An 11,002-nucleotide genomic window follows, 5' to 3' on the forward strand; every position below is an offset into this window, starting at 1 on the left:
AGCAAGCAAAAGACAACAAATACAAACAAGTTTGAGTCTTGAATCTTAGAACGCACGCCGAGATTTTAAAAACAATCTTAGCTTCCCTGGAAAGATAAAATATGGATTTCAAACATATGGAAATCCAACAGAGTATTAAATTCAGACTGACTTACAAATCGTAGGCCGATCAATAGAAACTACCAACGACTATATGACTGAACTCTTTAACTCTTTCACTGGTAATGCTGTAAAAATATTCAAAATATCTATAAACATATTCAATTGATACGCATGTGAGGATAGCGAAGGAAGTCTTACGTGCAAGGACTTTTTTTGATGATTTCATCATAAATAGTTCATTACGAATTATCACTTCACTCTAATCGCAGGTTTTTTTCAAAACCTTTTATATTATTTGAAATTGCATATTTATGTAGAATTAAATAACTCTCATAATGAAGTGTTGAAAGTATATTCAATAAAACAATTTCAAGAGATTCTATCGGTATTGATTTTTTGAGAGTCTTATATCATATTTTTAGTTAATATTCAGAAAAATAAAAAGGTTCCACCGAGATTTGAACTCGGATCGCTGGATTCAAAGTCCAGAGTGCTAACCATTACACCATGGAACCGCTTTCGACGTTATAACTTTCAAAATAATTTTTGATGTTATAATCTACTGTGAAATGTATCAATAGTACTTTACGATACAAGGGCTATAAGTGACACTTTTCGGAACGGCATAGTTAAGGGCCCGAGCGTAGCGAGGGTCCTAATAGCCGGTTCAGAAAGTGTCTCCTATGGCCTGAATATCGTACTCAATTTTATAGCACTGATTTAAGTTCACATTTCTACCTTCTTTTCTGAGTCATGAGTCTAACTTTCTGGTACCGTGAAATGAGGTTAGCGCACGAGCGCAGCGAATGTGATGTGAACGATACGGTGCCGTAAAGTGCGACTCATGCCACCGAAAAGCGTGCCATAAATGTGAACTTAAGAACGCCGTGCTATAAAAAATCACATTTGATACATTAGGATCAACAAATTAAAAATGTGAACAATTAAAATCTTCTTTTTTTTCGAAAAAAAAACTACGGAATTAAGATCTCAAAACTGGAAATAAGAAGTACTAAATGAATGAGTGGAAGTTCAAAGTATCCGCCTCGAGCCGCTGCTAGCGATCGTAGCGGTGAACTCATGAACGAATGGATTCTTGTCGCGTATTCGCGTATTCTCTTCTCTCTCTACTTATAAAAAAGAGAACGGCCGAAAAGTGAAGCCGCGTAAAACGACCTCTGATTGTCTGACACTGACGATGACGCCCGACGCGAGCCGACTCTATACGAGTGCCTGTGCTGCTAACTGTCAACAGACAGTTAGTACTTGAGTAACCTCAAAATTAGAATGAAAAAATTGACGTGCACGAAGCGCGTTTGAAACGTACTATTTCTGAACTATTTCTGAATCTTAAACTAACCTCAAAACATAAATAAAAAGATTGATACGCGCGAAGCGCGTCTTAAACGTCTAGTAAGACTAAATTCTACAAGGGGTCGAGAGCGAGAGAGTAAGAGATACGCGCGGCAAGTCTCGGTGGCAGCAGAAAGTAGTCATCGAATTCGATGTAGCTAGTGCGTCAGCCAATAGCAGAGCGCAGCGCAAACCGATGCTGTATAGACACTTATACTAACAAATGTGTGTTCGCTTGGAAGGACGGAAGGACGGACGGACGGACGGACGGACGGATGCTCGTTTTTCACGGGTTTACCCCTCATGCCAAACGTCGATAAAGATGTTTCACATCAAAAACATTTTTAATGTAATTTTCATACCTACATAGGTTTTAGCCATGTTTTTTAGTTCATTTTTTTTGCAAAATAACAAGGTTCCACCGAGATTTGAACTCGGATCGCTGGATTCAAAGTCCAGAGTGCTAACCATTACACCATGGAACCGCTACACTGGTACCTAGCCTAATTAACTTCATCATTATGTTAATTACAATTCAGTTCAAGGCGAAAGCTACACGAAATATAGTTTACGAAGGCTTTTGACTTTCTCTTTTAAGACTTGTTTGATTCTGACTACGATTTCACTGGATTCTGACTTATCTTTTTCAAAGCTTCGTCAATATGCTTTTGTTGGGTACTTACACAATCGCAGCATTACTGATATGCAGTTATATGCATCTTCTGCCGTTTACCATCTGCCTTGGTTACTCTATAGGCTCTTGAGCATTCACTGAAGGCGACCAGTTCACTGCTGAACTGTAGTGTGGGTGTGTAGGTGAAGCATATAGGACAGTTTTCCATGTTAATGTACTCTTCTACACAAATCTCCTAAAAATGCCTTAAACTTCTTCACAACATTTGGTTGAATTTTGATATTTTCTAGCTCATAGAAATATCTACTCCAAAATTATCAGTTAGCTCCCGTGGACCCCATGTTGGGAGTGATTGCAACGTGTAATAGTCGAGGCATCAGTGCTCATCTTGAAGTCGTTATTCAATTCTTGAGACCCTGGTTAGCTTATCGATAAATTTTCTGTAAAAACCAACTGTACGTGAATTATTTTCAAGGATCATAAGGTCGAAGCAATCAGATATCTTCTATTATTAAAACACATTGTTTTATAATATGAACTATTGATTGTCAGGCTTAAGCAATTTTTTGAAGACACCCTAAATTTTAAAATAAACAGAATACAAAGTACCCAAATAAAGTTGTACCAATCTGGGTAACGATAAGGAGTGCACATTTCTCCTAAGAAACTGGTAGTATCTTCAATTTAATTCAAGAGCGATATTATCCAACTATTCTTCTCATATTTTATGAGCTACTTTCCTAGCTAATAAAGTAAGTTTTTTTTCAACATTAGTGTCCATGACTGTATTTGACATTCTCTGCTATATCCAAGATAAACCGATAAAATGTCAATCATGAAAAATTAATGTTAAAAATTATTATATTTATTTGACACATTACTTTGTTGTTGTTCATAGAATATCTAACCAGCTCTGGTTTATTTATTATCGAATTGAAAATTATTTGATTAGCGAGCTTTCATGGGAATATAAAAAAATTCTAAAACTGTAAAGAAACTCAAATTATACCTCGGTTATCTCTTCTCAGATATCCCTAATAGAGTTTAGGTTGTTCAAATAACAAAAGAAACGCGTTTTATTTATTTTCAAATTTTAACTACCAAAAATGGACAAAATTGTATGTGTAATGTAAAGGCTCAATCACGAGTGAGTTTATGCGCCGGATACGCGTGGTGACCACAAGTTGCCAAACGTAGTCGGGCAGAGGACAGAGGGGACAGTCGCTAACATCTAAAAATATTTTTTCATGTAAATTTTATTCTATCCCATTTTTTTTAATAGTTACTGCAGAAAGCTTCAACCAAATAATATGGATAGAATAAATCTACCATTATCAGATCACCGGAAAAGTTAATTTTATAGAAATTGAAAATGAAAATTCATTTTTTCACGCAACTTAGGATTATATACTGGTGGTCTATCAACAGGCTCAAGCAAAGCTTTACGAAATTCAGGCTCTTCATGTATATTAGGTTATTCAGGTAATACAGATCCTTTAGGTGATAGAAGTCCTTCAAGTTCTTCAGGTTCTTCAGAATGTTGTGATAAATCAGAAAGTACGATTTCTAAAGAATTAGAGCTTTGCAATCTAGAGAGTATGTTTTCAGAAGACCTAGAGGATTCGGAAAATTTAGAAGGTGATCAATTAAAAGTTGATATTGTGAATAGTCTATAATTATCACACCCTTGAAAAAATTTCCTGTAGGAATTTCTTGGATCCTACATGAAATTTTTTTAAGAGATACGATGACGTAGGTGTTGGCTTTTAGAGATGCTAGTAATGGTACTTTATGATAAAAGTCCCATAAGTAACACTTTTGCGGTACTCTATTGTCCCCTATCAAATTCATACAAATACACTGATAAAGATTTTAACTTTGATATAGTTAATTTATTTTCCAATAAAGTCAGAAAAATAAATCCAGTTTAGAAGTTACATTCATCTCATAAATTCATATTGACGCGGGGAAAATTAATAGTATATTTTGTAACAAGTGCGCGAAGCAGTTGACTCATCCAGGAGTTTTTTTCACCCGAGCGTAGCGAGGGTGCAAAGATTCCTGGGTGAGTCAACTTCCTCGCGGACTAGTTGTAAACGATATTTTTTAACTCTGCTTGCGAGAAACTAGGGTTTTCTGACCCTTTAAGGTTAGAAAACCCGTGTTTCACGCACGCAGTGTTAAAAAAGCTCATTTCAGTTCTCATCTGCGAATCTCACTTTTATCTAAAAAATGTTATCATATAAAAAGGAACAATTTATTTTTGAAAGTTATATTCTAAATCGTAGCTATGAGTCCCACCTGGTCATTACAAAGAGATACGAAGGGAATTTAAAAAATGTATAATTTTGTAGAGCAAAAAATGAAGCAGGTACTAATTAAACTTTGAGACACTTGAATTGGTAAGTAATTAAATAGGTTTAAATCAATAAAAAATACCAAAAATTACAGCTCAAATTATTCTGTGAAAGAAATGCATTGAAATATTTCTGCCCACTATTTGCAAATAATTACTGCTAGCTCTTGTTTTAAGAAATAAGACTATGTGATGCAAACAATAATGCAATTTTGGAAGTAAAATAAAGTCCAAAACTTGTATAGGTCTCTGTAATATTTTCAATGCAGCAATTAGCCATATTAACTTTCAAAAAAAAAATTAATTAATTAATTAATTAATTAATAAAATAAAAAAAAAATATCAACAGCAGGCGCATTTTGCTCGTGGCATATTGCACGCGTTGATAATTATCTGCACTCGTTTGCTATTGTAGCACGTGTAGCGAAGAAGAAAGAGAATGAGAGAAAAAGAAAGAGAGGATCAGTGAGAGCAACAACAAAGAAAAGTATAGCAAAGAAAAAAGGAGAAAATAATCGACACTCGACTTGTATGGCCCGGGATGAGCGGTCGCTCTCGCTCGAGCTCGTAATGAGGATGATACCTTTGATGGACAGGAGGCGGTTCACGAGGGCGTTACCTAACCTTATGTTTTCTTTCTCGTTCTCTCTTATTCTTGCGTTCATAAGTGTGTGCGTATACTCTGTAATATTATATATTTTATCGTCTATCGTATGTTGCCCTCTAATACACAAGTTGGACTAGGTCATTTTGTAACAAAACTCTTTTAAAATTCTTTTTTCCCAAGATATTCAACAAGTTTGCACCGTTTATACAGATATCTTGTACTAACCGAATAACCGATAACCAAATACTTCATTCCATATTAATATAGAAATGCTAACAATAAATTGAAGTTGTTTTTAAGTATTATTCTAAATCATTGATTCTATTAAAAATGTACATTTGTGTAACCTCTTTACGTAATAAATTTGATTGAAGCGCATACCAAAGTCGAAAAATATAGCATAATCAACGATGCAATCCCTAGTTCGAGCACCATAATAAATTTCAATAGAATTTCTCAAAATCGACCAAAAGGAGAAATTTGGTTTACATGCGAAATAATGCATTGAACAAGCGTGTCAGACACGTCGTTCAAGCTTCACTTTTCGATTCTATGTGTGCATTCTTCAGAACAGCGCTCATATAACAACGCATAGCGACTCCCCGCTGCTGTCGGTGGGGTCCAGTCGTTTGACTTACACCTCCCCGCGGCTCTTCACAGTCGTCCACGCAAGCAGATACATATATGTATGTTGAGGATCCGGAATAATTTATTGGACGGGGTATCTGCATCGTAATTGATATTATCTGACGCTGAAGCGTGCACACTCGCGAACTCAATTTTTTTTCTGCTTTCTCTTTTCCTCTCTTGCGTGCTTGTTTTGGTTTTTTCATAACTATTCTGAAATGACATTCTGATTAGAAACGTTTTTTTTTTACGATAATTATTTATTCGTTTTGTAATTTTATGCTCCATTTTTAGTTACATACATAGAATTTCCCTTAATTTATTATTATTATTATTTGTATCTATAAAAAAAGAGAAGATCTACTACCACATCTCATCACATCAACAAAATCTTTTTTTCTCTCATTTATATTCTTTGAATTATTATATTTGAAATTCTCATGACATTCAAAAGTCGCTACTGTTAACACTAAATTAGCTAGTTAGTAAGTAGCAATATTGGAGTTAAAATCGTCGTAAGATATTTTGCATAACGATTGTGAACCGTTTGCCACGATTACTGCGATATAAGTTAATGTATAGTGATTCCAATAAATGTGGCTAGCAAACCATGCAAAACGACGCTTCCAGCCAGAGTCATCTTATTGTTAGTATTAGCAGTTACAACATTTTGTCAAGAACATATTGAATTTTAGTAAACGAATTTTACAAATAGCTGTGTCAGCAAATTCATTTTTATTTACCCTTTAAAATCAATTTTAGTTTTTAGTTATTAATTTTTCGTTTCATTTAAAACGAACTTTTCTTGCATTTGTTCTTATTATGTTTTTTTAATTTGTAGTGACAGTTTTTATGTGTAATATGAGTAATATAGGTAAGTTGTTTAACTTTTTATCTTAAAAAATTCATGAGTTCTTTTTTAAAATAAAAATTTTGAATGAAGTGAATGAATATGGATATTTTATTATTCATGAATGGGCAATAGTATTACAGTTGTAAAAAATATAGGTCTATATTCATTTTAAGTTAAACAGTTGGGTTCCAAATATTAGCTGCTTGAAAAAAATATAAATGTTTACTTTAAAAGATCTTTTACCTTTATTGAGTAAAACGTTGAAATTAGAGCATTCATATTTAACTTTCAAAATTCGAGATGCAAGCACTTTGATGAAGTGTTTAAAGCTTGCATGAGTTTTTACTTTAAAGCTATGGTAATTAAGAATCAAAACAATAAAATAGTTATTACTATGGTAATGTGATGTACTGTTTTGAGAAATTTTTCTATAAATAAATTAAAATCAAAACGAATAAACGGGATGCTTGCTTATGGAAGTACAAACAACGACAAGTAACAAATTAGCGCATTCACAGCAGGACGTAGTCGTCGTCATCGTCGTTGGCAAATAATTAATATTCATTACATATTAACGAAGCCATAACATAAATTACCGAGTGACAACAGTAACTGGGTATATGACCTTAAGGTAGTATAAGAGGTAAAATGGTGAGATTCGAGCCCGACACTGTGAGTACTCTACTAGGGTGGCATACAGAGGTGCGCGTGATGTAATACTGGATTTCTTCGAGCTGAAATAAAGAAGGAAAGACATTCGAGGGTTTGACAAGTTCCCGAGAGATGTAGCAACGAGTGCCAACTATCGTCGGTGTCTTACACCTATTGTAATAAAGAAAAGTTCAATGTAATTCGATTTATAAAGACCTCGAATGATTAGGGCTTGTACTTTTAATCACTAGACACTAAACAAACTATTGATTGAAATTTATGGTTATTTTTAGATCAATTAATTTTTAATAAATTTCAAATATGTTTTCAAAGTTAAATTTACTTTAAACATATTTTTAACTTTGATAATGAGAAAAAAGTTACAAGCTGATTAGAGAATAGAGAATTTTCCTATTATACTATTTTAACTATATCCTCGAAATTCTTGGATCCAATATAGCGAAACAGTGTCATTAAAAAATTCACTTCAGTTTAAACCATTCTTACTTTACAATGTTTTCAAATGCGGAAAGTTGTGCCGCACCAGCAGAAAAACGGAATCCTCCAGCATTATTATTATACAAAGTAAGCCAGCCTGCCAAGCCAGCAAGACAGCACAGCAGCGGCGCTGCACAGCAGTATAGGCGTTTGTAATTCTCACAGCTCATTTCCCGCAATTCAATCAAAAAGTTTTATTATCTCGTTTCTCGGCGTGTATATAGTTGCGGAAAAAACGCCTCGTTCATTGCTATACGGCTTCTTTCGCGCCGCTTTCGGGTCCGGGGCGCGAGCGCAAATGCGAAATCGAGCATAATAAAAAGTTTTTGTGTATACGTGCACGTATACATTATATATATCTGCCTACTTGTGCTTCTTTGCATAGAATCGTGGTGAGCTTGCGAGTAGTTGTGTTTATACATGTATACACGCACACATATACAAAGGTACAGACAACACGACTATTTCATTTTTGATGCTATAAAGTGTCGTTTTATCGCCACGTATAAGGGTTATTGTACAATAAAAGTGGCATTATTATCAGTTAGTCCACGCGCACGACTGAGTGAAGATGCTTCGTTGTGCGCCTGACACTAGAAAAGGCATGAAAGAGTCTTTTATGACTCGTAAAAGCTTTCCTACATAAGATACCCCACGCCAGATAGAACAAAGTATAGGAGGATGCTATATGCTCATGCAGACGGTAGGAGTGAGCATCTGTGCAGTGAGCGAACGTCACGCGCTTGCGAGCTCCGACCGCGACTCATTCTATCTGTTTCACCTATATCATCGATACTGGCCATTTATAGAACTTGAACCTTGAACTGGCAACATTTTTGAGCGATCGAGTGCAAAGAGAAAATGAATTACATGTCGTGAAAAGTAGTTGAATTTGTAATAGCGTTAATTATGAACCAGGAAAATATTTACACAGCTGCATTACTTAATTGGTTTGTTTTTCAATGACATGTCTTTGCTATTTATTATCAACATTGCAAAAAATGACTTACTACTTTAGTTTAAAAACATTATTATAATGAAATAAGATCAGCTATAAAAGCTTCGACCTGTAAAACATTTCAATTGCAATTTCTAAGTGAGAGGCGAATAAAACCTTAAAATTAAAATGTTACTTCGAAGTTTTATCTTATTCAGCTTGAGTTACATTTCAGTGATCAGCTGTCAACAAGTAAGTAAAAATGACGAATTTTGATCATGAATTGATTATTAACATAATAATATTTGAAGGTTAAAATAACCAGCGCTCAGTTGAATTATTTGAATTTGGATTACATAAATATAAACACATATTCGGCTGACCTCAAAAAAGTAAATAGTACCTATACTGCTCTACCTCTTCACTGGGGTGTGATTAAAGATTTTCCAAAAAATACTCTGGCAAGTATGATCAACATATCAATATATACGACTTAGTAAAAGATTTTGAAAAAAATTATCGAAATTTTTTAGTTGATTACCGAAGTTATCCGTTATAAAGATTCTTCTTTAAAAGAAGAGCGAGGACGACAAAGTTTTGTTGTAAAAATATGTGATAAAAATGATCCGTATCGCGTAGCTCTACCTCCGTTTTTATTGAAATTGACAGAGGAAGGCAACTGCGTAAAGAAGGTATGATTTTGCTTTGATTATAATTTTTCTTTTGTAAAACTTACGAATTTCATTTGATTTTATTCCAGGGAGAATATGAGTTTTCGGATGCAGGTCAGTTCCAATTTTATAAAATATTACCTGAAGAAGTAATCACTGGTTATTATTTTGACACCGTAAACTGGATAAAAACGGATGATACCTTGATAAAAAAACTACACATATCATCCAAATCAAATAAATAAATCTAAATAACATTTGAGTAATAATGACGTGGTTACTATTGTGGATACTTTGACTTTATACCTATTTTTATTATTATAAAGTTAATTGAAATTAAGCGTGATTCCATGAAACCACCATAGAAAATAAAAGTTCCAAGCTAAAAATTTTCTTCTCGATGCTTTAAAGATACATCGAGAGAAACGCTCAAGTTCGAACATGCTTTAGTATGCAGTGACGCCGCGTACTTAACCGAAAGTATAGCAATGCAAGTGCAAGAAAGATAGCAAAGCATGATAAACGCGGTGCGCTACTCAAATATAGCGGTGTTGATAAGACTCTTTGCGTATACATGACGGGAGGAACTTCCGTCTAGAATCATGACCGGATATCCATTGTAAATCTTGGAGGATGGAGTTAAGACTCTCACATGATATAAGCTAAATATTTGTGCCTGTGCCATATAACCGTAGCAAAAGCTCATTCTCTTCACTCCTAATTTAAAATATTTTTACGAATTTTCTAGCCAACTCGAATTCAACCAAAACTCTTATTCGTTATATTTTTCAAACCTTATTTCCTCATGGAAGATTGTATGTATTTCCATCGTCGATCAGGGTCTCGAGCCGAATGTCGACATTATGCGTCGGTGCACGCGAGAATAAGCGTACACACATGTACTTACATTCGCTTACACACGTATTGAGCTAGACGCGTGCTAGGGAGGATATTGAGAGCGAGCAGGCATCGTCGTAGCTTGAATGGCTGGACATAATTTCCGCCCGACGAGATCGGAATTACTAATGACGTCGCACTACCGACTTTATACTTATGTATCCGCAAGTCTAGCCGATGATGACTACTTCTTGAAAAATATCGATGAAAAGTATACTGATGACTTTGCGCGTGCGTGCGTGGCTTTAATACAACTGAACGTTGCAAATCAAAATTTAAATGATTTTTTTGCCATTTTAATAACATTCAAGGGAATTTAAGTTTTGGTTGCAGCGGTAATAATGAAAGTCCGTTTTTGACATTAATCTTCGCACTGGCCAAAAAATAATAAATTCGTCTGCTATTTTAATAAAAGTTAAAAAAAGCTGCGCTATCATTACACGACGAATCTTCGTTGTCATTGCCTGACATTCATCTCCTCTCTTTTTAATAATACGCACGTTTCCCTAACTTTCCGAGAGCAAATTTCACGAAGGCTTATGTGGCTCTCAATGTATGTCTGTGCGACTGGGGATGTGTGTGTGAATGTGCATTTGTGTGACCATGTGCTGCAGTAAGTACGCACAAAATGTGATTTTTCATTAGTCGTTCTCGCGCGTATAGTAAAATGCATTCCAGCGCTGCAGCGAGGACAGCTTGTGGATATTTTTAATTACTACTGCTGTGAGTGGTTGTCGTCGCCGCGATGCGTTTTGTCCTTGCATCAGCTGTCAAATATTTCCGGGGAACGTTATCGAATTGTTAGTAGTCACTTTC

At 34.9% G+C, this 11,002-nt stretch overlaps 1 protein-coding gene and 2 non-coding genes across 3 annotated transcripts; 1 reads left to right on the plus strand and 2 right to left on the minus strand.

Moving 5' to 3' along the window:
* Positions 1-545: 545 nt before the first annotated feature.
* On the minus strand, positions 546-617 carry Trnaq-uug. Its single transcript has one exon. It is a non-coding gene; the product is annotated as a tRNA-Gln (tRNA).
* A 1,251-nt stretch (positions 618-1,868) lies between these two features.
* On the minus strand, positions 1,869-1,940 carry Trnaq-uug. The gene has a single exon. It is a non-coding gene; the product is annotated as a tRNA-Gln (tRNA).
* Positions 1,941-8,642: 6,702 nt separating this feature from the next.
* LOC106653868 lies at positions 8,643-9,558 on the plus strand. The gene is made up of 4 exons (XM_014373463.2): positions 8,643-8,870; positions 8,930-9,079; positions 9,152-9,310; positions 9,379-9,558. Exons 1-4 carry the CDS (start codon positions 8,808-8,810, stop codon positions 9,532-9,534), a joined length of 528 nt encoding a protein of 175 aa, XP_014228949.1. The 5' UTR covers positions 8,643-8,807; the 3' UTR covers positions 9,535-9,558.
* Positions 9,559-11,002: the final 1,444 nt, after the last annotated feature.

This window comes from Trichogramma pretiosum, unplaced genomic scaffold (assembly GCF_000599845.2).
Source record: "Trichogramma pretiosum strain Unisexual culture from Peru unplaced genomic scaffold, Tpre_2.0 scaffold11, whole genome shotgun sequence".
NCBI classification, from domain to species: Eukaryota; Metazoa; Arthropoda; class Insecta; order Hymenoptera; family Trichogrammatidae; genus Trichogramma; species Trichogramma pretiosum.